At 41.5% G+C, this 26843-nt stretch overlaps 1 protein-coding gene across 2 annotated transcripts in view; it reads left to right on the top strand.

Moving 5' to 3' along the window:
* Positions 1-26843, top strand: part of RFTN1 (raftlin, lipid raft linker 1) — a 462134-nt gene that overhangs the window by 125382 nt on the left and 309909 nt on the right. For both annotated transcript variants that reach the window (XM_077268863.1, XM_077268864.1), the window contains one exon: positions 16096-16282. In XM_077268863.1, coding sequence (XP_077124978.1) covers positions 16096-16282 — 187 coding nt within the window. The remainder of the gene's footprint in view (positions 1-16095; positions 16283-26843) is intronic.

Raw genomic sequence — 26843 nt, 5'->3', positions numbered from 1 at the left:
GCTGCAATATTGGATTGAAGTTCATTCTCTGTCCTCCGTAGTACATGCCTGCACAAGGCAATCTTGCCTTACGCAGGCGTGTACTATGGAGGACAGAGAATGAACTTCAATCCAATATTGCAGCCAGCATGCAGCCAGCGGGTAAGGAAAGGGTGAATCAAACACCCGAAAACCCCACCCCTATGGCTGAAAATTGTTCCCTCCAAATTCAAGTGACAGAGTCCCTTTAACTTGCTTGCAGTGCAGGTGTGTACAGGGGTAACCGCAGACTACAGGATGAACATTTTCTGTAACAGGAACTTGCTTGCAGTGCAGGTGTGTACAGGGGTAACCACAGACTTCAGGATGAACATTATCTGTAACAGGAACTTGCTTGCAGTGCAGGTGTGTACAGAGGTAATCTCAGACTGCAGGATGAACATTTTCTGTAACAGGAACTTGCTTGCAGTGCAGGTGTGTACAGGGGTAGCCGCAGACTGCAGGGTAAACATTTTCTGTAACAGGAACTTGCTTGCAGTGCAGGTGTGTACAGGGGTAACCACAGACTGCAGGATGAACATTTTCTTTAACAGGAACTTGCTTGCAGTGCAGGTGTGTACAGGGGTAGCCACAGACTGCAGGATGAACATTTTCTGCAACAGTCTAACTCCATAAAATACTAAAATGTAATACTGGGATCGTTCTTTAACTAAAGCTTATTTATTATATAGTGAACAGTTGTGCATATTTTTTTCTCTCTTTTGTGTTGTATTTCCTCAAACTTTCTACTTTCTTGTTTACATCCAGAACTTGGAAATCTGTTTCTGATTAGTTAAAGAGCGTTCAACCTTCTCAGTACAGGTTTTCGTCCTCTATGACTCCAAACAAAAATGTTTCCTTTAGCTGATTGTGAGCAGAAATGTACTAAAATCAAAAACTTGAATTTATCAAGACTGATGTTTCATTTTCCAGTCATAAACTGGTCTGCTATAGTCCACTGGAGTAGGGTTAACCAGGTTTCTTAAAGGGAATCTGTCACAAGAATTTTGCTATGTAATCTCAGCATGACGTGGGGGCAGAGATTTTGATTCCAGCTTTGTATTACTTGCTGGTCGGACTAGTGTAGTTTTCATAGAATCCTAGAATGCTACAGTTGGAAGGGACCTCCTAGGTCATCTGGTCCAACCCCCTGCTCAAAGCAGGATTCACTAATTCATCCCAGACAGATGTCTGTCCAGCCTCTGTTTGAAGACTTCCATTGAAGGAGAACTCACCACGTCTTGTTTTAGCCTGTTCCACTCATTGATCACCCTAACTGTCCAAAAGTTTTTTCTAATATCTAATCTGTGTCTCCTCCCATTCAGTTTCATCCCATTGCTTCTAGTCTTTCTTTGTGCAAATGAGAATAGACATGATCCTTCTGCAATGTTTTGATGCAATCATTGTTTTTTCTGCTGCAGACGTAGTAGTGCTCTGAATACTGAGCTCTTTATAACCTTGCCGGCAGATTTCTGTGTACACTGTACATTGGCAGAAAGCTGCTAATCAGAGGTATGGGCAAGGATACATAGAGCAGGTTAACTAGGTGGCAAAGGAAACCTAGTACTTTAGTGATAATCTCTTGCTGATAAAACACTGATGTTATTAAAACAATACAGAGCCAAGTCAGTGACTTATGATTGGAATCAGGGTATCTGCCCCTACATCATGGTGCTCTGAGATTGCAGATCCACCTTAAGAGATGCATACCTCTTAATAAATTTAAAGTATATGTGGACTGTTTGTGATCCAGAAATTGGGATGAAATTAAACCACAATGTGCCCCAGTTTTCTGGCTTACAATATTGTAATTTTTCACATGTTGGTTGGCCACACCTTCTCTCGCTAAACTCCCCACATTTTTTTTTTTTAAATTACTATTAGGCTGCCGTCACACTAGCAGTATTTGGTCAGTATTTTACATCAGTATTTGTAAGCCAAAACCAGGAGTGGGTGATAAATGCAGCAGTGGTGCATATGTTTCTACTACACTTTTCCTCTATTTGTTCCACTCCTGGTTTTGGCTTACAAATACTGATGTAAAATACTGACCAAATACTGCTAGTGTGACGCCGGCCTTAGTGGTTGAAAAAGTAAAAAAGATTAAAATTATTCTGTAAATATAACATGCACCTCTATTTGAGATTTTTATTTTTTTACACTGAAATCTGTCTTGGGGGGGGGGTGACTCTCCCTCAGGGCTCTTTCACATGTCCTGTCATTTCCGGTACTAGAAAAACCAGTACCGGAGATATCATTGTCCATGTGTATGTGTGTTTAATACATGTGGCAACACGTACCGGCACCTGGAAATCTGTGGTACTGATTGTGCTGTTCCCTGGTGCTGGGAGCTGCAGACAGCTCACATCATCGGTCCCTGCTCGTGCAGCGGTCAGCACTAGCAGGGGCTATGTTGAGAGATTCAGCTGATAATAGCGAGAGCAGGCGGTGGCTGATGGGATGGCAGTGGCTGCGCTATATATAAATAAAATAACAATAATGTGGGGTTCCCCTGTATTTTTGATAACCAGCCAGGCAAAACTGAAAGCTGGCTCAGCAAGAATAAAGGAGTCCACGCACGGTATTTTTTAATTATTTAAATAAACAATTTAAAAAACGGCCGATTTTTGATAACCAGCCAAGCAAAAGTACACAGCTGGGGGCTGGTATTCTTAGGCTGGTAAGGGGCCATCAATATTGGCTCCCCAGCCTAAAAATAGTAGCCCACATCCACCCCAGAAAAGGCGCATCAATTATATCTTCCCACTTGCCCTTTGGCGGTGGCAAGTGGGGCTCATATTTGTGGGGTTGATGTCACCTTTGTATTCTATATTAATTATATATATTTTGAATTAGACGCCTCTCCATCACTAACCCATGGGCTTGATGTCACAGGACAATACAAAGATTACATTAACCCCACATGAATCCCACTTGCCACCAACACAGGACAGGTTGGAAGAGCTGGGCAAAACGCCACAATTGGCACATTTAATAGATGCGCTTTTTCTGAGGCAGCTGTTGGCTGCTATTTTTAGGCTGGGAGGGGGCAAAATCCATGGCCCATTACCAGCCTGAGAATACCAGCCCCCAGCTATCTGCTTTAGCTTGGCCGATTGTCAAAAATGGGGGGACCCCATGTCAGTTTTTTAAATTATTGAAATAAAAAAACGGGATCCCTCTATTCTTGATAACCAGTCTTGCTAAAGTTGACAGCTGAGAGTTGCAGCCCCAGCTGTTAGTTTTGCCTGGCTGGTTAGTAGCACGGCCTTTTGCACTGTTTTGACTGATATTTTTATAAATCTACAATAGAGCCTTCTACTACTCAGATGTGAAGCAAATATTTGTCCTCTGAGAACAGTTGGAGAGCATGCAACATTCAAGTATTTGTAGAACAGTGATCATCTGAAAATTTTCTTTCTTGCTGTGATTACATATGAAACTGGAATTGCAGCTCAGAAGAAAAAAAACAGTAATCGAAATGTTTTCTTAGAACTTTTGCGCATAGAAAAGCTGTGATTATAGTTGCTTCTTTGTGGTGAGAATGTATTCTAAGCCAAATAACAGCATTCCCAAAGAATCTATTAACTGTGTGAATGGAATTTTATAAAACCACAATGTGTGAATACGGCCTTAGGCTCTGTTACACCTGCGCTGTGGCTTTCGATTATTACGGAAGCACAGTGCTGTGACTGAACCATTTCCTGGCAGACGACATCAGCAGCCAAAAGGCACAACTGATACTGGTTGATAAAGCTAAAGTAACCAGAAACAAAAAAACATGCTGAAAACTTGTGCCACTTTTTAACCCAGATAGATTTCCATGTGTGCAGTGCTGCATGAAAACAGTGCTTACCACTGATCCAGTCTGTTCAGTATGACATGTAAGCAGACTTACCTGTGTTCTAGCAGGAGCTTTTCCAAAATGTTTTTCCTCTTTTTTTTACATTCAGGGTTACTAAATGCCGTTCAACACTATGTTACCAGTTCTGTTTGAAGACATATGGATCAATCATTTGATTGACGGCTGTAGAAATCATGTCTGATTCAGCTGTGAAGATGTCACTTTATACCCGGAAATCATTTCAATATCACAACACTTGGTATAAATATCTCTTCCATTATTTTGGGGAAAAGTATAAAAGTTTCAGCTAAACTTTTGTTATCGTGGTCAGTTTCCGTAAATTTGTGGGAAGGTGTCCAAGTATTAACTCTGGAGTTCGGCTGTTCAGTCTGATTTCTCCTCTGTGCACTCCGTGTTGTACAATGCCAGAACTGCTAATATGGGGATTACGCTCAATAAAACACTCAGACTTCAATGAAATCATTGTATCCATGTACGTTTACTACTCAGGTTTACTTTACCATTTATGGTCAGTGATGAGAACATGCACTCGCATTGTAACACTATATCTGGGTTACATTTATTCTGGAAATGGAAACGTCAAGGAAATCTTAGTTATAAATAAGTAAAATATCAATAACTCAGTAACTAAAGGAGCTGTCCACCTTTGGTTGTATTTTTTTTTACTTAAAGGGAACTTGTCACCCCCAAAATCGAATATGAGCTAAGCCCACCGGCTTCAGGGGCTTATCTACAGCATTCTGTAATGCTGTAGATAAGCCTCCGATGTATCCTGAAAGATGAGAAAAAGAGGTTAGATTATACTCACCTGGGCGGGCGGTCTGGTCCAATGGGCGTCGCGGTCCGGTCCGGAGCTTCCTATCTTCATAGGATGACGTCCTCTTCTTGTCTTCACGCTGCGGCTCCGGCGCAGGCATACTTTCTCTGCCCATCAGAAGATAGGAGGCCACAGACCGGACCACGACGCCCATCGGACCCGGACCGCAGTGGGACTGCCCCTTGGTGAGTATAATCTAACCTCTTTTTCTCATCTTTCAGGATACATCGGGGGTTTATCTACAGCATTCCAGAATGATGTAGATAAGCCCCTGATGCCGGCGGGCTTAGCTCATCTTCGATTTTGGGGGTGACAGGTTCCCTTTAAGTTCATGTATCTGGGGCTTATGCAATTTTTTTTTTTGCAATCCAGTTTCTATGTTGCACCATTTGCCTTGTTTAGCCTCTAGTTTGCACTGTCTATGGCTATGTGCACACGTAGGAAATGTGGTGCAGAATTTTCTGCACTAAATCTGCATCTGCAGATTTGATGCAGTTTCTGTGCAGTTTCTATGCAGTTTCTATGCAGTTTCTGCACAGATTCTATGCAGTTTCTGTGCAGTTTCTTTGCAGTTTCTATGCAGATTCTATGCAGATTCTATGCAGTTTCTGCGCAGATTCTGTGCAGTTTCTGCGCAGTTTCTGTGCAGTTTCTATGCAGTTTCTGTGCAGTTTCTATGCAGTTTTTATGCAGTTTCTGTGCAGTTTCTGTGCAGTACAACGTAAATCAATGGGGAAAAAAAAAAGCTGTGCACATGGTGCAGAAAAATCTGCAGCAGAAACGCTGCAGAACTGCACAAAAGAAGCGACGTGCACTTCTTTGAAATCTGCAGCGTTTCTGCACAGATTTTTCTGCACCATGTGCACAGCTTTTTTTTTTTCCCATTGATTTACATTGTACTGTAAATCACAGTGCAGTTCTGCAGCGTTTCTGCAGCAGAAAAATCTGCTGCAGTTCTGCACCAATTCTGCACTAAATCTGCATCGTGTGCACATACCCTATTATTGCTGTTTGCTGAATGAGTTAACTGAGAATTTGTCCTTGAGCGCATTCTAAGGGTAGATGCACATGACTGTTTCTCACTCCATCGGAGAAAAACTGTCCGATTTTGCAGATCAGACTCTGATCAGATTTTGATCGGAGTGAGATCCGTTTTTCTCGGAGGTGGAGAGAAAAAAAAAAGTTTCTTCACTTTCTCCATTCAGTGGGCCCGTGAAAATTTCACTTGAGTGGAGTGCCGTCTGATGTTTTTCGCAGACCCATAGACTTGCATTGCCAATTTTGAACTGACACTCAGATCAAAATTGGAAATGTCACTGCTTTTTTTTCCTCAGACCACTTGTCCTGAGGAAAAAATCAGACGTGCACAGACCCATAGAATAACATGGACACAAGTGCTATCAAGCAAAACCAAGGATAGCAATCTTCTGATATACACAGTCGTGTGCATGATACCTTACAGTCTGAGGCCGGTTTCACACGTCAGTGGCTCCGGTACGTGAGGTGACAGACATTGACACACGTAGACCCATAAAAATCAATGCATCTGTGCAGATGTCATTGATTTTTTGCAAGCCGTGTCTCCGTGTGCCAAACACGGAGACATGTCAGTGTTCGTGGGAGCGCACGTATTACACGGACCCATTAAAGTCAATGGGTCCGTGTAAAACACGGACCTCACACGGACGTTCTCCGTCTGGGGTCCGTGTGCGTGCAGGAGACAGCGCTACAGTAAGCGCTGTCCCCCCCACATGGTGCTGAAGCCGCCATTCATATGTTCCCTGCAGCAGCATTTGCTGCAGAGAAAATATGAATAATAGTGTTTAAAATAAAGATCTATGTGTCCGCCGCCCCCCCACCCCCTGTGCGCCCCCCCGCTGTTCTGAAAATACTCACCCGCTCCCACGTTGGCTGTCACTCCTTCCTCTCTGCCCCGCGCCTTCTCCTGTATGCGGTCACGTGGGGCCGCTCATTTACAATCATGAATAGTCGGCTCCGCCCCTATGGGAGGTGGAGCCACATATTCATGACTGTAAATGATCGGCCCCACGTGACCGCATACAGGAGAAGATGGGGCCAGACCAGGAAGGAGCGACAGCCAACGAGGGAGCGGGTGAGTATTTTCTGAACAGCGGGGGGGGGGGCGCACAGGTTTTGGACACATAGATCTTTATTTTAAACACTATTATTCATATTTTCTCTGCAGCAAACGCTGCTGCAGGGAACATATGAATCGCGGCTTCAGCACGATGCGGGGTACCAGACGCTTGGGTACCACACGCTCCGTGTGGTACCCACTCGCCATACGGGCGGCACACGTGTGCCGCACGTATGGCCTACGTGAGTTCCCAGGCACACGGACACGGATAACTCCGGTACCGATTTATTCCGGTACCGGAATTATCTGGACGTGTGGGACAGCCCTGACAGGGAGTTAATTCCATCAGTTTTTTCTGACCACCTCTCAGCTAATTTATGACAACAGACCACATCCATGTTGAATGTGCCTGGAAATAACAGGTTTGTAAAAGCCAAAGAATGCAACATTTTTAATAAGAAGCCAATTGCAAACATTTTTTTTTATCCCCTGATTCATGCACCTAAGTAAAATAGAAAGTGACCGTAAAGCTGGACCACCTCATAATGAACGGAAATGTATATATATTTTGTGCTGTATAATAAACGATAGATCATCCATAATGCTGAAACCACCTGCATGGACTTCACAAGACCTCGGGAGGTGCCCTCTGTTAGCTGATTTTTGCAGCAGATCCTTTGTCAAGTGTGGTGCTGCCTCCATGGATCCGACGTGTTCTTCCAGCACATTCCTGAATTCAGGACTCTATACAAACCGATACAAAACAAAGCCAAAACCTGTCAACTTGGACAACCACTCCATTCCAGACACAAAAGCATCTAACTGTGTCATTAATCTCTCAGATTATAAACCCAAAAAGGTGGAGCTGGCTGTGCTTTCCAGGGGACTCTCATTTTGTCCTACTAAGGCCCTGGATAAAACTGAACTCTGCAGTGATATGGAACATTATTTCAGGAGACTGCGCCTGAGGGAATATTTAAATGATACAGAAGATTCAGAAAACACTCCGACTGAGGGAAAAGGGATCCTAACAACCAAGAAGAGGTCAGACTGGACACCTCCACCTGGACGCAACCCTCATTTGGATAAATATATAGACTCCTTCAGACATTTGATAAAATCCACTATCCTAGAGACCAACAGGACACAAGCATCCAAAATAAGTGCCCAGGAGAGAAAGGCCATACAGTCTCTGAAAACCAACAAAGAAATCATCATCAAACCTGCTGACAAGGGTGGTGCAATAGTCATGATGAACACATCAGACTATATGAAGGAAACAAACAGACAACTTATGGGCCCACACTACTACAAAAAATAGGAGTCGGATCCTACACAGGACTATTACAAGGAACTAAACAAGTTGATATCTTGTCTGCCTGATTAATCCACAAGAGCCGATGACCTGATACCAGAAAGTCCTAGAATAGGGACATTCTGCATGCTTCCTAAAATCCACAAGTCTGGAAATCCAGGAAGACCAATTATTTCATGTGTGGGCACCCTTACTGAGCAGGTATCTGGATGGGTAGAGGGTGTTCTTAAACCCCTGGTAAAGAATACACCCAGCTACATTCAGGACACAGTTTATTTAGTAGGTCAGTTATCAGCAATAGGTCCTCTACCAGAAGGAACCATCCTGGCCACCATGGATATGGAATCTTTGTACTCTAATATCCCACACCAGAATGGATTAAATGCCTGCAAATTCTTCATTAAAAACACAGGGACTGATGCTGATTGTGTGCTGAAACTTATAAAATTCATCCTCACCCACAATTACTTTGAATTTGACAACAAAATATATCTGTAGGAGACTGGCACAGCAATGAGAAGTAAAATGGCTCCACAGTATGCAAATCTTTTCATGGCCAAGCTTGAAAGCGACTTTTTATCTTCATGTCCCACCAGGCCTCTGGCCTACTACCACTACATTGATGATATTTTAATCATCTGGACGAAGTCTGAGCGACAGCTATAAACGTTCCATGAACAGTTTAATCAATTTCATCTCACCATCAACTTGACACTCAACTACTCCTGTACTGAAATTAACTTTTTGGACATCATCATTAAGCTGCAGAATAATAAAATAGAGACATCCCTGTATCAGAAGCCAATCGACCGTCCAACATACCTTAAATGGGACAGTTTCCATCCAAAATACACAAAAAATTCCATTGTCTACAGCCAAGCCATCAGATACAATCGTATATGTTCCAACCCCATGGATAGAGATGAACACCTTGGTCGCCTCAGAAAGACCTTTTTGAATCAGGGCTACCATCCAATAACAATTGAAAAACCGCTCACAAGAGCCACCAGAATATCAAGGAATCACCTGCTACATTACAAAGCTTAAATAAGAAAATAACCGGGTACCTCTAGTAGTTACCTACAATCCAAATCTGGAGGTGCTAAGGGGAGCTGCACGGAAATTACAACCTTTACTGCAAAAAGATGCCCGCTTACGATCCATTTTCCTAGACCCCCCACTACTGTGTTTTAGGCAGCCCCCAAATCTAAGAAGCATCATTGTAAGAAGCTCCCTGTCCTCTCCAACAGCTGCAGGAACATTTCCTTGCAACCAGAAAAAGTGTAAAACCTGTCCATTTATAATGACCACGGACAAGATAAAAATCCCCTATTCACATCAAAACTTCAAGATCCCAGGTACCTTCAGCTGCATCACATCTAATGTGGTGTACTTAGTTATTTGTACTAAATGTCCAACTGGGGGTCTGTATGTGGGGGAGACAGGGCAGAAACTGAGAACAAGGATAACTTCTCACCGCCACACAATAAGAGAAAAAAGAATGGATCTACCTGTGGCCAAACATTTTTGTATGCCTGATCATAGCACCATGGACCTGAAATTACTTGTATTGAAAGGTAACTTCAAATCTCAGAGACAGGAGAATCTGGGAGTATAAATTTATGACAACCTTTGACACACTTAGTGCAGGAATGAATGTGTCGCATGGATTTATGTCTTTTTACATCAATTAAGGAATTTGCACTTCAGACCTTATGGGTGCATCACAACAGAGCCAGACCCCAATCAGAGGACAACAAAACATTCACTCCTTATCTAGGTACTGTTCAAATATTTATGGACACAACTGTTTACCACTCTCCCACAATGACAGTTCTGTTCTGTATTGTGTCTAAATATGTGATTCTTCAGAAGTTGTATTAGTCTATGCCTGATGAAGAGACCCGTGTAGTCTCGAAAGCTTGCAATTTGTTACCATCTTTTCAGATAGCCATTAAAAGGTATCAACCACTGAAGACTCTCAATTCTAAATATTTTTCAATATTCCTCATGAACTTTGATTTTGTGACAATGGTTTATGATAGTTTTATATTTATTGAGATAAAAGGCTCCTGCATGAATTATCCATGAACAGGGTTACAGGTGATTCCTATAGCCTCACGTACTCTGGCCACATTGTTGCAGAATCACAGTCCATCTTGATGAATGAAGAAGCTGGAAAAAGTTTGGTGATGCCTCCTCTGATCTGTGACTTAGATGTTTTCATCTAATAAGTTCCATTGCTTGAGCCCTGATTTCAGAAGCTAAGCGTTGGACTTGATGAGCCCAAGGTCTGTAATCAGATCATTGAAGTCTTTTTAGTTATGGTAGTATGGCTTCCAATCCTTGGCTGCACCTGAAAAATTAAAATCGGGATCTTCAACGTATTCCTTGGTGGCTGGCTTGCTGGCTTCTTCTGAAGGTGGGTGATCTCTGTCTGGAGTTGGTACAGGGAGCTCAGGGCAGTGCCATACTAGGATGGTGGATGAAGGAATGTCAGGATACATGACAGGAAATGTGTTTTTGCCAGTTCAACGATTGAAAGGGTCCACCATGTAGAAGTAGAAATTGATTGATTGATTGATTAGTCAGTTTATGCCAAATTCTTGGGATAGCAAAATGCCCTGTACCAATCTGTAAGCAAATAAAATAAAATTTGGATTGAGAAATTGATTTATGTCACACACCTTGAGCTTTTTCTCACGTTCCACAAAGTTGTGAACCATTCAGACAGTGACCTTCTGTTGCCCATCTTGGAGGCTCACGTGCCCATTTTAGATGTATTTAGCATTTCACACGAGTCACAATGGGCACTTTGAACAATTGATGAGTAAACAGCGGTATATGCAGCAAACTGGGATGAAATAAAATGTATGATTAAACTGACAACTGGGTGTTACCATCCCTCTTGTCAAAGAAGTGTGTCCCTAATCTGACAATGTCAGACCATGTAGGCACACACTCCTACCTAGTAACATCCAGCTGTCAATTTACTCAAAAATTTCTTGAAGGAATAACAAAGAAACAGCACAACACATAGTTATAAGAAAATATACTCCAGACCATTTTGTGTGAAAAGCATTTATTTACTAAAACAGACACGTCATGAGAGCAGACAGAACATCTCTGCGTGTTCTAGGTGAGGTTTCATATTGAATCTAAAGACTATGTGAGAGGAGAAATCGTTGAAGGAAAAAATAAAGGTCATTAGATGCACATTATAAATAGAGCAATGAACAGTTTCCCAGAAAACAAAGATGTTGCACAAGTGGGACATGAACCTCTTGTCATGCTTGGATTCGGTACGACGAGATGAGAGAATTCATTGGAGAATTTGTTTCTTAAAAGAATGTTTATGGGTGGATTGTACAATTCTCAGTGGATGTTACCAGCTCTATTAATGGAAGATAAGAGTAGAGTCTGTTTCCATTTAGCGAGTCAATCGAGATTACAATGTCCTACTTTTTAAATCGGGAAGTAAGTGTGTCTTACTGCGTATTTTTTATATCGTTTTATTTATTAGCTGAATAGTAACATTTTGTAACTTTTTCTTTCCAGATCTACTGTAATGAAATAACACTAATAGTAGATTATTCCTGAGATTTCATAATGTTGAGGTGTCATCAGCTGCATTGTTCTGTGCCACCCTGACATTCATCTGTGTTACCCCACTTTCGTTTTTTGCAATTCTGTGGATTCCATCTTATACAGTAAAACATTCTGCTATATAAATTGTCTTCTTACTAAATTGGCCTTGTGCGTGCCTGAGACAGAATACTTTCCTTTTTAATCCTATTGGAGACAGGGACTGATTGATAACATTCTTGATACAATGATGTGAAATATATTATCACAATTTAGGCAATGGGAAATAAATACATGGATGTCTAAAACGCGGTGGAGTGAAATACAATTGTCACTCACAGCATCAGACCTCATGCAGACATCTGTTTCTTTTTGGTTGTTAGAAAAATTTTATTATTTTATATCAGTGTGCTGGATTCGTTTTGCATCCATTTTTGGCCGATGTGCTTATCTTTACTATTAGTGTGACATCGTTTTTTCACAAAAAAAAATCCAAACTCTTCTTGCTGTAACATCTGTGTGTGAACTTGCTCTCACTGCAGCTACATTTACACATTCAGTATTTGGTCAGTATTTCACATTAGTGTTTATAAGCCAAAACCAGGAGTGGGTGATAAATACAGAAGTGGTGCATATGTTTCTATTATACTTTTCCTCTGATTGTTCCACTCCTGGTTTTGGCTTACAAATGCTGATGTGAAATACTGACCAAATACTGATTGTGTGAATGTGCCTTTGTGGCTATGTGGTGCCATACTAATACTATAGATATTGTGTCACAGTAGCGTGTTTCAGTTTAGCATTTGGATAAATGGGACTCATTGTCCTTGTAGTTTATCTGTGTTTTGCACAGGAAGTATGGTTGTCAGTATAATTAGCTCTCTGCTTGGCGTCATGGTCAAGATTCCTCCCTATTTAATCCACAAGAAGTCAGTCTTTGGCTGCCAGTTATAGGTTACACTTTTTCTAGTTCACGCCTTCTCTGCTTTGACTCAGCCTTTTTATTGCTGTCTTTGATCTTGGCCTGTGTTTTGACTGACTGACTCTCAATTTTGTTCCTAACCTTGACAACTTGGTTCTGACCTGACATTGACCTCACTGTTCTGTCTGCTTGCGTCACAAGCCAGCAGCCACTCCATGGATGCAGCCCAGGGTGCCCTGCATAAGTCTGGGTCTCTCTATATAGGGTTGAAATGGTGAAGGGAAGAGTTCCCCTGGGACCTTCTAGATTGGGTGACGCAAAGCCTATCCACAGAAGCCCTTTATATACAGTGGGGCAAAAAAGTATTTAGTCAGTCAGCAATAGTGCAAGTTCCACCACTTAAAAAGATGAGAGGCGTCTGTAATTTACATCATAGGTAGACCTCAACTATGGGAGACAAACTGAGAAAAAAAAATCCAGAAAATCACATTGTCTGTTTTTTTATCATTTTATTTGCATTTTATGGTGGAAAATAAGTATTTGGTCAGAAACAAAATTTCATCTCAATACTTTGTAATATATCCTTTGTTGGCAATGACAGAGGTCAAACGTTTTCTGTAAGTCTTCACAAGGTTGCCACACACTGTTGTTGGTATTTTGGCCCATTCCTCCATGCAGATCTCCTCTAGAGCAGTGATGTTTTTGGCTTTTCGCTTGGCAACACGGACTTTCAACTCCCTCCAAAGGTTTTCTATAGGGTTGAGATCTGGAGACTGGCTAGGCCACTCCAGGACCTTGAAATGCTTCTTACGAAGCCACTCCTTCGTTGCCCTGGCGGTGTGCTTTGGATCATTGTCATGTTGAAAGACCCAGCCACGTTTCAACTTCAATGCCCTTGCTGATGGAAGGAGGTTTGCACTCAAAATCTCACGATACATGGCCCCATTCATTCTTTCATGTACCCGGATCAGTCGTCCTTGCCCCTTTGCAGAGAAACAGCCCCAAAGCATGATGTTTCCACCACCATGCTTTACAGTAGGTATGGTGTTTGATGGATGCAACTCAGTATTCTTTTTCCTCCAAACACGACAAGTTGTGTTTCTACCAAACAGTTCCAGTTTGGTTTCATCAGACCATAGGACATTCTCCAAAAACTCCTCTGGATCATCCAAATGCTCTCTAGCAAACTTCAGATGGGCCCGGACATGTACTGGCTTAAGCAGTGGGACACGTCTGGCACTGCAGGATCTGAGTCCATGGTGGCGTAGTGTGTTACTTATGGTAGGCCTTGTTACATTGGTCCCAGCTCTCTGCAGTTCATTCACTAGGTCCCCCCGCGTGGTTCTGGGATTTTTGCTCACCGTTCTTGTGATCATTCTGACCCCACGGGGTGGGATTTTGCGTGGAGCCCCAGATCGAGGGAGATTATCAGTGGTCTTGTATGTCTTCCATTTTCTAATTATTGCTCCCACTGTTGATTTCTTCACTCCAAGCTGGTTGGCTATTGCAGATTCAGTCTTCCCAGCCTGGTGCAGGCCTACAATTTTGTTTCTGGTGTCCTTTGACAGCTCTTTGGTCTTCACCATAGTGGAGTTTGGAGTCAGACTGTTTGAGGGTGTGCACAGGTGTCTTTTTATACTGATAACAAGTTTAAAGAGGTGCCATTACTACAGGTAATGAGTGGAGGAAAGAGGAGACTCTTAAAGAAGAAGTTACAGGTCTGTGAGAGCCAGAAATCTTGATTGTTTGTTTCTGACCAAATACTTATTTTCCACCATAAAATGCAAATAAAATGATAAAAAAACAGACAATGTGATTTTCTGGATTTTTTTTTCTCAGTTTGTCTCCCATAGTTGAGGTCTACCTATGATGTAAATTACAGACGCCTCTCATCTTTTTAAGTGGTGGAACTTGCACTATTGCTGACTGACTAAATACTTTTTTGCCCCACTGTAGCTGCCAGCCTTCCATTGACAGTGCTCTGTTACACTAACCCATCAAATAGTGAAAAAATGGAGAGCAACCCTGTGCTGTATGTCTTTTCTTTGACCCTATTGATTTGAATGGTTGAGTTGCATTTTGTGCTTCAGATCAAAATTGCAAATTACTTTTTCATTTTTTTTGGACACTCGGTCTTCAAAAATATTCAGACATTTCCACAACCCCATACATTTCCATGGGTGCCAATACTCTTTTTTTAAGGCAGTCATCAATGCAGTGTTATTACTGCACTTCAGAACTATCCCCTGTGCTGCGCTGGTTCGATGATTGGCAGAAAAAAGAGAGGCAGACACTATATTTTCCTGACATTTAAGTTTTGCATGCAATTTGTCAAAATAACAATCCCACAATGGAGGGGAAAAAGAGAAAAATGTGCAATTTACAGTGTATATATATATATATATATATATATATATATATATATATATATATATATTTGTTGTATATTTTTATAGCGCCATTTATTCCATGGCGCTGTCCATGTGAAAAGGGGGCACATATAGACAAATACAACTAAACATGAGCAAAAAGCATATTTTTTTTTTAGTTCATTAAAAGAATGTAACTTGAATTGAACATTTTGTTTAACTGAAAAGTCCAATACTGCAAAAAAAACAACAAAATTTGCAATTGATCTTCGGTTAAAAATGGCAAAATAAAAATGCCTAATTTGTCAAGAAATAATGCAAATATCTTTTTTTGCCCTAAAATTTCAAAGGTTGTAGCTGTTTGCCCAGTGTGCATGCAAACAATTTAAAGATTGCACTGCTCATTAAAGGGAACCTGTCATCAACAAAATGGAAGGTGAGCTAAGCCCACAGGCATCAGGGGCTTATCTACAGCATTCTGTAATGCTGTAGATAAGCCCCTGATGTATCCTGAAAGATGAGAAAAAGAGGTTAGATTATACTCACCCAGGGGCGGTCCGATCCAGGGCCTCCCATCTTCATACGATGACATCCTCTTCTTGTCTTCACGCTGCGGCTCCGGTGCAGGCATACTTTGTCTGCCCTGTTGAGGGAAGCGTAAAGTACTGCAGTGCGCTGGCGCTGGGCCTCTCTGACCTTTCCCGGCGCCTTCGCACTGCAGTACTTTGCTCTGCCCTCAACAGGGCAGACAAAGTACGCCTGCACCGGAGCCACAGCATGAAGACAAGAAGAGGACGTCATCCTATGAAGATGGGAGGCCCTGGACCGGACCGCGATGCCCATCGAACCAGACGGCAGCGGGACCACCCCTGGGTGAGTATAATCTAACCTCTTTTTCTCATGTTTCGGGATACATCGGGGGCTTATCTACAGCATTACAGAATGCTGTAGATAAGCCCCTGATGCCGGTGGGCTTAGCTCACCCTCGATTTTGGGGGTGACAGGTTCCCTTTAATAGCTACAATTATGTTATTTCAAAAGGGAAGGAAGTGTTATTACCTGTACATGACTATATATTTATGATGTCCCTGTCTTTTAATTTGCAGTCCAAATACCAGGATCATCAGCTGTCCAAATTGCCTCCCTGCGTGATCTACCTGAAAAGTTACAAGACCTATACCAGGAGGGTTTCACAGTGGTGGCCATGCACCCATTTGTTCAGTACACTGAAGGCAATGAGAGGATTCCTCAGGAGGAGATGTTCCGTGTGGTTCTCATAAAGAAAACGGAAAGGTAATTAAGTATTGCTTACATGATAATGTGGTGCCTTCCATGACATGTGTGTTTGAAATGGCTGAGTGTGCATTTAATGTAGAGAATGTTTAGTTGTATAATAGCTTGTGGTATGCAGTCACAAAAAATGGAATATCAAGCCATTTTCTGATTAAAAGTTTCTCACCATCTTCATACCAGAAGCAGCACGATGCAGGGAGCAGTTAGCATTTCAAATTGTTACGCGTTTCAGACATATTTGTGGGAATATGTCTGAAATGCGTAGGTTTTAACGCTGATGAAATATACAGTCATGGCCAAAATTATTCACACCCCTGCAATTCTGTCAGATAATCAGTTTCTTCCTGAAAATGATTGCAAACACAAATTCTTTGGTATTATTATCTTCATTTAATTTGTCTTAAATGAAAAAAAACACATTTTTGTCTTGGCATATACACTGAACTGAAGATATAAACATTGTATCAACAGAGCCTTTAGACAGGAGATCTACTTTAAGGTCGGGGTCACACTTGCAACAAACTTGCCTCAATACTCGGCACTCCCACCGGCACTCAGGACCAAAGTGTGCGGCTGCATGTATTTCTATGCAGCCGAACACTTCGGTCCCGAGTGCCGGCGGTAGTACCGGGTATTGAAGCGAGAGACTCGCGCGAGTTGGTAGATATGGTTTATATAGAGAAACTGTAATGACAGTTTCCCCTTAAACTACATACTCTGTAAAAAGTGTTATGAAGGAAGGCATGTTACCCATAATGTTTCCCATCACTAAGGCTGGGCTCAAACCTGAGTTTGAACTTAAAATGTGATGCATTAATTCCATAATGGGCAGGAAAGGTGCACAACTCACCCCATTCCTATTATCTGACCTGTTGGGTTTTGTTATGGAGCTGCCGTTGCAGATGTGAACAGAGCCTTACCGAATAGCCCTCTAGAATCACTTTTAGTGCCAGCAACAAGACCAATGCTTCAGAGCGTTGATCCTGCACTTCCAGCTCTGTTTTCTGGATCCATGTGAGTATGTTTTGTGCTTCAGTCAAAATTCCTTTTTTGGGGGGGAAAGCATATTCTTTCAATATCTCGCCATGAATGAGTCCCAGTATTTACAGCTTATTTCAGTTGTATTTTTATTTTACACTAGTGGTTATGATAAAATCTTTGAGACCTTCTTGACAGTACATAGATAATTTAGGGAGAAAACAATAAGAAAATGCAAAAAGTAAGTGCCAACTGCTTAGAGGAAGACTTTAATTAGACATACAAGTAATAGTTTTGGCGATTGTGGACATTGAAAGCTGGAGTAACAGTGGCTGACGTGTCCTGGTGAGGACAAGGGTAGAATATTGGTAATACGGTAATTCAATGTCAGCAGAAAACTGTCACATCCAGGGGCATGGATCAGGAGATTAACACATAATTTATTTCCTGGCTCCAAAGTCAGTAATGAGGTAACAAGTTTTATAAGCCTGCTACGTACTTAGCATTCACTGCTAATAATTGGTGGGCAATGTGAATATAATCATAATGAACATTAGACACAGTTGCACTAAGATATGACATTCTCCTTTGCTTTTCCCTCCATCCCCTCAGTCACAAGTTAATTATATTACAATAAACCTTTCAGAGTAGTATATAGTAGTATTGTATATTAGTATTCTACTTGTGTATTAATCAGTCAGAAAGCTCACAGGCCCTACCGCTTCCCTGAAGACATAAACAGGCAGCAGAATTAATTCTAAGCAGTCTGTGTTCACACTGATTAACTGATACCAGGTAAGATCCAGATACATGATTGTATTAGTCGTCCAAACCCATTGATTTCTGTGGGGTCAACTGACCTTTAAATGTGTACGGAGCCCTCCCGCCTGTCCTCTATCAGATTATGTTGGGAGGCAGGAGGATCGGGAGGGTTATAAGCCACTGCCAGCCGTCCAGTCCTGCATATGGGCGAGTCAGGTGACGTAGCTGTCAGTTGAATGATCGTTCAGCCGACAGCTGTCTAATCTGTCTGACCAGCTCACTCTGCCGGCATATTTCAGCATCCGCATTTTTAGCAAACTAAGAGTAGATTCACATCACCATATTTTCTGTCAATCAGCTCTATATAACTCATACAAGTAATGGAGACAATCATAAGCATTTAGCTGTGGTGATCTACAATTTTAAATATATACCTCAGTTGGAAAATATTGCTGCATATTCTCGCCCTCTTTTCCTTGTGGTAAATGGTTGTGGGAAAACTATGGAGATAGAAAGGAATGTGATTATTTGTCTCCCTACTGCCCCATTTCTATTAACTGCTCAGACCATACTGTAGCGGAGCTCTGTAATCACAGGGTGATTTATTTCTGTTTTGTGCAGCTGATTGTGGCTGTGAGTCATATCAGGCAGTGAATCAAATAAAACCTTTTGGTTGCCTATAATTTTATCTTTAAATTAGAGTCTGTGCTCGCATCTGCATTGGAGGCTGCGCTAAGAGTCTCTGTTATAGAATCCGTTAAGAATGCTGGACAAAATACACCTGTAAAATGACGGCCATTATGATGGAAATCCAACAAACCCCATTACAAACTAAGGCCGGGGTCACACTTGTGAGTGCAATGCGAGAAACTCACGCAAGTCTCTCGCTTCAATACCCGGCACTGCCGCCAGCACTCAGGACCGGAGTGTGTGGCTGCATGTATTTCTATGCAGCTGAACGCTCCGCTCCCGAGAGCCAGCGGCAGTGCCGGGTATTGATGCCAGAGACTCGCGCGAGTTCGTGTGACCCCGGCCTAATAGGCACTGTTGATTGGTTGGAATTGGATCGCCTGATACTTAAAGGGGTTGTCCACTACTCGGACAACCTTTTCTGAATCCCCATGTTTCTCCCCAGTAAAATAACAACACTTAGGTCACTTTCACATGTTCAGTATTTGGTCAATATTATACATCAGTATTTGTAAGCCAAAACCAGTAGTGGGTGATAAATACAGAAGTGGTGACGTGTTTCTATTATACTTTTCCTCTGATTGTTCCACTCCTGGTTTTGGCTTACACATACTGATGTAAAATACTGACCAAATACTGAACATATGAACATGGCCTTATATTCACCTCCGGTGCCAGTACTGCAGCGGTGTCAGCACTGGCTCTCTCGAGGATCGCGTGACATTGTTATGTCACGCTACTCCTGCAGCCAGTCAGCACTGGCTTCACTCTCTTATGGACAAATCAAGACACTTCCTTTGGATAGCATTAACTTTCATAGGAGAGGAGAGTGAAGCCAGTGCTGATTGGCATAGTTATGACCCCTGGTGAGTATGAGCCTGGGGTCACACAATCTTATGTCCTCTCTGCGAGACAATCGGGCCTATTATATTAATGACACTCTGCTCCAAGTTTGAGAAGAATGTCCTCTTACTGTGATCTGAATCTCTCACATGAGAGTATCGCAGCACAAGTGCAGAGAAGACAGAGAACTTAATTTCTCCATCTTCTCCATTGTTTGTGTTTGTGTAAATCAGACTGTACTTGCATGATATCCGATGTTTTACACGCACCCATAGACTTTCTTATGCATAATCGCCATGAGAAAAAAAAGTAGATCATCACTGCCCCATAGCATAACATTGGTCCATGTTCTATCCGATAAAACATTGGGTAGCACTCGTCCGAGTTATACGGCAGTGTGAACAAACCATAAGTGTTATTTTACGGGGGGAAGACATGGGTGTTTAAAAGGGGTTGTCAGAGTAATGGACAACCTCCTAAATTTCTGCAGATAAATAAACCATTGCCATTAAGTCTTTGTGCTACAGAAATCTCTAGAATAGAGGGTACGGTACTTAGTGGTCTGTTGAACTTTTCTTTTTTCTTTTTGTGAATAAGAACATTGTGTTTTATTTTATTCATGTTGGTTGTCAGCCGTGCCGAGCCATTATTAGTCAGGAAAAAGAAAATCGCCAGTGACCATTTTGTTCACTCCAGGTAGGCAGGAATTCTAACATGACAGCGAGAACAACTCTCCGGCGTGATGCTGTATCGACTGAGCTACCTGACTCCTGACTGTGCTATGGATGGAGGGAGAGTGAACTTAACTGGAGCCAAAGCCGAATTCTGAAGCTTGCAGTAAAATCAAAAACGTTGCTGGCAATATAGCACAAACTCTAACATATAACTGTAAATTTCCTGTAAGGAAGATTTAGGGTATGTTCATATATGGCGTTTTTGTTTTATCTGCAACTAAAACTTGGCAGGAAAAATGCTGCTATACGCTTGGCAGTATAAATCACAGCAATTTCCTGCATTTTTAAGGCGGATTACATGTGTGATTTGCCTACAGTACATGTTAATAAAATTAGTTTTATTCACCAAGAACGCTGCAAAAACACAACAAAAATATTATTTGGTGTTTTATGTTTTCATCGTGTTCGCAGTTTCTCATTACTTTCAATTGGTAAAAAATGCTGCAAAAAAGCTGCTAAACCCTGAAAGAATTGACTTGCTGCAGAGTTTCAAAAATTCTGCAATATTCAGTAAGTAATTCATTTTTTTAAATAGCTTAATTAGCGATTTTGCAGTACGGACCACCCCAAGTTCACCGTGTTCAGTGCAGGAGCGAACGATGAGAAGTGCTATACTCATTCCTGCACTGAAGACGGTAGCCTCACAGCAGGAGAAGGACGCCAACTGTAGAGTTACCGGCAGCACAGAGTTCGGACTGAATTGCGGGTTATTGACAAAAAACATTAATAGAGTGATTCAGAAAACTTGTTATACTGCAGAGTCCTGCATTTTAATTATGCTCTTGATCTTGAGAATCCATAGGTACCATCTAAAGTCTCACAAAGCGACATGGAAACATCAGAAACTATTGATGAGGCTTGTAGGTAAAAGTAGCCATGAAGCACTTGTAGCGGCACTGCAAGAAAATATGCCTGCTGTTATGTAGAATTGTCCAAGCTTTCACATGCTGCGTTTCTGCACTTTTTTTTTAAAGCAAATTAAAATCTGCCTTTTACAGTACCAGCAAAAGCTATGAGATTTCAGAAATCCCCAGCACATGCTTGATATTTTTTTCCTGAACTGAGTTTGACAACTGCAGGGGTTTTTCAGTCTGCTGCATATTTAATTCTTTCAGCATTGTTGCAGTGTTTTTTTTCACCCATATAAAGCAATGAGAAAGTGAAAACATATTTTCTGCTGCATTTTTAAGTGTTTTTGGTGAATAAAACTAACTTTACTTAAACATGGACTGTAGTCTAGACGAAGCACATGTAATATGAGCCCTCCAAAAAAAAGCAGCGAAAGCAGTGTGTGAACATAGCCTTAGATGTGAAAGAACCCGCAAAGTCATGGTAAATATACCGTTATTGTGGTTATCCGAACCCAGACCGCAATCTGTCGAGTGTTTCTCCTCATGTATGTTTGCATTTTTTCTCACATTCCGAAAAATGTTCTAATATGTTAATTTGGCACTTAGATTCTGAACCCTAGTGGAGACAGGGAACGGCCTTATCAATTTTCATCTTGTTCAGATTTGTGCAATAAATGAATTAAATAATAGTAAAAATAATAATTAAAACAATAGCTAATAATTATTACTAATAATTACAAAGTAAAGATAGCACATGTGAGCTAATCCATAGAAAGTAGTTGGGCCATAGGCAGAAACTAAGAAAGAGATCCATGAGATCATCCACGGAGTAGTGGAATGGTTTTTGGCGTATTTAACTTCTGGAACATGTGGTTGGGTGATCACACACACGCTAACTGAGGTCAGAAGAAATGCATTGGTGATCATTGTCCAACCACACTTAGCAACGATCTGATCAGCTGTGGCTTATTTCATTTTTGGCACTGTCGTTACTCTTAATACCTTTCATTGTTTTATACTAATCATTATATCAGAGCATGGAAAGTCAGCTATAAGTAAAACTCATTGATCCTTAGATGAAGACATTAAAAATGTGAGCATCCTATCAAACCAATACAGGAAGACTGCGGTTTCCAACTCGGCCGCATATAAATCAGAATTTTACATTGAAGTATGCAGAGGAAAACTGTTTTTAAATGAAAGCCAAATGCTGAGCACCATGCTTCTCCTGCATTAGAGGAGTGCGAGAATTCCAGCGTGCCCACATTACAATGACTGCACATCTCTGCCAGTATCACATCCAGCTGCTAATAGTTTATTTGCTTCACAGCCATAACTGCAAGCAGCTGAGCAGGAAATGACGCGTAAACTTAATTACAAGAAGCAGCATGTTGTTTCTAGTTGGAGTTTGCTTGAGGAATCGAATTAACAGTATCAAAGTTTGTAGTTCATGCTGTCATGGGTCACATTCAGAGGTATTATGTGAAAGCTGATTCATGTTTTCACCAGCACTAGGACACATACAGCTTGCTAAAATGGTAAAAATGGATAAAAATAACATTTTCTAAAATATGTGCTTATTGTTGCAGACTATATTTTCATTCTGTGTAGAGGGTTTACCACAGCGGGGTGTGTAGGATATCTGATACAGCCCTCAGTCCAGGTAACCTGTGTTTGCAGCTGCAAAAAAATATTTTGCATGGTTTTTCTGATTGGAGTCACATTACTTAACAGACCATCATAACGACTTCTCCTGCATACAACTAATCTCTGCAGAGTTTGCAGTGCAGATATCTTCTGCTCTTCACTTTTTCAGTGCATCATCACACTGCAACCCTAAAAATATTTTCCCATAAAGTGCCCTCTGTATAAAAAATGTACAACACTGTGCTGCCAGAATAAAAAATGTACAACACTGTGCTGCCTGAAGAGAAAAATGTACAACACTGTGCTGCCTGAATAAAAAAAATGTACAACACCATGCTGCCAGAATAAAAAATGTACAACACTGTGCTGCCTGAATAAAAAATGGACAGCACTGTGTTGCCTGAATAAAAAATGTACAACACTGTGCTGCCTGAAGAGAAAAATGTACAACACTGTGCTGCCTGAATAAAAAAAATGTACAACACCATGCTGCCAGAATAAAAAATGTACAACACTGTGCTGCCTGAATAAAAAATGGACAGCACTGTGTTGCCTGAATAAAAAATGTACAACACTGTGCTGCCTGAATAAAAAATGTACAACACTGTGCGCCTGAAGAAAAAAATGTACAACACTGTGCTGCCTGAAGAAAAAAATGTACAATACCGTGCTGCCTGAATAAAAAATGTACAACACTGTGCTGCCTGAATAAAAAATGTACAACACTGTGCTGCCTGAATAAAAAATGTACAGCACTGTGTTGTCTGAATAAAAAATGTACAACACTGTGCGCCTGAAGAAAAAAATGTACAACACTGTGCTGCTTGAATAAAAAATGTACAACACTGTGCCCCTGGCTGAAAATAAATCCTTAAAACCAAACCCCTGAATAAAGATATTCACCCAAATGGTACCCCACGAATAAATATGTGCCCCCCCTCTAGGCCCCATGAATAAATTTAACTTTAATAAAATGCCCTGTTTTTGTACTGTACTGTATATTTCCCATACTGTAGCCCACAGTAAAAAATATCACACACATTGTACCCATGAATAAAACCCACATGGTACCCCTGTGTAAAAAATATGCCATATACTGTACCCCTGTGCAAAAATTAACACACAATGTACCCTATTAATAAATATATGCCCTACAATGTGCCCCAGAAAGAAAAATATCCCACTTGGTTCCTTGAATAAAAATGTGTCCACCATGTGCCAAAAATGTGTCTGATGAATATGAACCATGCCCCTAAAATGTGCCCCCTAAAAAAGTTTGCATCACAATTTGCCTCCTTAAAGGGAACCTGTCACCCCCAAAATCCAAGGTGAGCTAATCCCACCGGCATCAGGGGCTTATCTACAGCATTCTGTAATGCTGTAGATAAGCCCCCGATGTATCCTGAAAGATGAGAAAAAGAGGTTATATTATACTCACCCAGGGTCGGTCCCGGTTCTGTTCTGGTCCTATGGGCGTCACGGTCCGGGGCCTCCCATCTTCTTACGATGACGTCCTCTTCTTGTCTTCAGGCTGCGGCTCCGGCGCAGGCGTACTTTGTCTGCCCTGTTGAGGGCAGAGCAAATTCCTGCAGTGTGCTGGCGCTGGGCCTCTCTGACCTTTCCCGGCGCCTGCGCACTGCAGTACTTTGCTCTGCCCTCAACAGGGCAGACAAAGTATGCCTGCGCCAAAGCCGCAGCGTGAAGACAAGAAGAGGACATCATTGTAAGAAGATGGGAGGCCCCGGACCGCGACACCCATCGGACCAGAACCACAGCGGGACCGCCCCTGGGTGAGTATAATCTAACCTCTTTTTCTCAACTTTCAGGATACATCGGGGGCTTTTATTACAGTGATTGACAACTTAACAAGCCAGACTTCCAGGAAATTGAATTGCTGGAACAAATGTTTACATCCTCAGACAATATTATGGCTTTGTATCGAGGGAGAATTGACTGTCTGGGGGTTTTAGCGCAATATTTTCAGTCTCTGAGATGAGCTTTGCTTTATGAACAGCTGATGCTAGTAATATGAGATGATTTGCTGTAAAGTAATAGCTTAGCATATGCTGGCCTTTGAGAAACCATAAGTAATTCATGCGTTTTATGTACCCTAAACCAGAAAACTGGAGGCAGACACAATATTGTGAAAGTAAATGATATCTACTGATTGTATCATATAGTGAAAGATGGGATAATGTTATAAGACGCAAGAAATCAGATACTGTACCATCAAAACTCATTTGGTTGTTGCCCAGTTTGAGATGACTTGTCCTCAGCATAAGGGTCATTGTGGATTTTTGTTTCAGATTTTCATACAAATGACCTTAAATACACTGAGTCGGTCTGTCCCCCATTGTGCAGTATGTTGTGATAGAATTGATGGAAAGTATGGAGACACATTTTGATTGTTCAGTTTATTGTAAATTTGGCTCCAACATTAAATCTTCCAAGAGAAAGGATTGTAGATGCCCCAATGTCAGGATGTCTGTACTATAGGTGGCACACGGCTCGGATATATTATAGCTGTGTCAGAGGTGGTAATATGCTCTCTGACTTCTGGGTTGTCACAAACAGCTTGGTCTGGATTACTATGAGTGGTCTGAGTATGTTTTTTTATTTGTGTGTTTTTTGGTGGGAAAGTCTTTTGTTAAAAGGGGCATGGAGTCTGGTCTGGAGTTTGTATAGATAGGGCCTCTAGTCTGAGCTCTGAATAAATGAGGGGTTTGGTCTGGGCTCTGTATAGATGGGCCTGTGAACCCTGGGTTCCATGTAGACAGGGGTGGGGCTGGTCTAAGGTTTGTATCATTGGCTAGTCTGGGCTAGAGTCTGAATAGATAGGGTGTCTTGTCTAGAGTTTATATTGATGAGGTATCCTACAGTCTGTATAAACGAGGACATTGATCTGAACTCTGTCTAGATATGGTGGTGTGGTTGGGTGCAATATAAATAGGTGGGAGCAATTTTAAGCCCTTGGTTATTGGAAAGTCTGGTTTGGGGTGTGTGTAAAATTAGGTGTCTGGTCTGGAGATGGGGGTGCGGTGTCTTGGGTCTTTATAGATGGAGTGTCTGGTCTTGGTCTGCATAGATGGTGTGTCTATTCTGAAGTCTATATAGATGGGTGTCTATGATCTGGGTTCTGTATAGATCGTTGTGTATGGTCTGATTTCTATATGGGGAGCCAGGTGTAAAAACTGTATTAATGAGGGATGTGGGCTGGAATCTGTACAGAATGTGATCTGACTAAACATCTAAGTTTTGTATAGAAAGGAGACTGGTCAGGGGTCTGTATAGGTGGGGGTGGCTCTGTTCTGGGATCCTTAAAGATTGGGGTCTGATATCTTTATAGATTTGAGTCAGTTTTGGGGCCTGCATAAATGGAGGTCTGCTCTGGAGTTGGAAAAAAGGTCTGATTTATAGTCTGTATTTGTTCAGGAGGTCTGCAGTGTGGTCTGTATTCATATTGAAGTGTGGTAAAGAGGGATATATGAATTATGCAAGATTTATTTTCCATAGATTGGGATCGAGTCCTATGTGTGAGGTACATGAAAAAAAAAGTGATTAGAGGCTCTCAGGTTGGCTACTATGGTGGTAGTGTGTAATCATACCAACCACTGCCGGCAGTTTTAGTTTAGACCTGATGACACCGAGAACAATGTTGAAATGAAATGAACTGAATGTTATTGAGGGGTTGGAGTCATCATTTAATATGTTATAATATCAGATCTTTCTTGACGTACTTGTTACCTCCCAGGACACGGGCGATGTTAATGCTCTCAGTAATGTAATTAAGACTACCTAATCATTGTGAGCCAGTAGAGTACATTTTTATTCTTCATTAGATAAGTAATCTCCCACCGGGAAGATTTACCACTAGATACGTTATCTCTTGTTAAGTACAGTAAGTAAGTAATTGGTATAGTGCATGCTAAGCATACTTAAATGTGGAGAGATACGGCATAGAAATATCTTCTGATTACATTTACATCTGACATAGCAGGATTTGTAATCTCAGCAAATCACTGATAATTTATCATTCTCAGCAGCCGGGCCCGCAAA

This window comes from Ranitomeya variabilis, chromosome 6 (assembly GCF_051348905.1).
Source record: "Ranitomeya variabilis isolate aRanVar5 chromosome 6, aRanVar5.hap1, whole genome shotgun sequence".
Classification (NCBI taxonomy): Eukaryota; Metazoa; Chordata; class Amphibia; order Anura; family Dendrobatidae; genus Ranitomeya; species Ranitomeya variabilis.
This window is presented reverse-complemented; position numbering and strand designations above follow the sequence as displayed.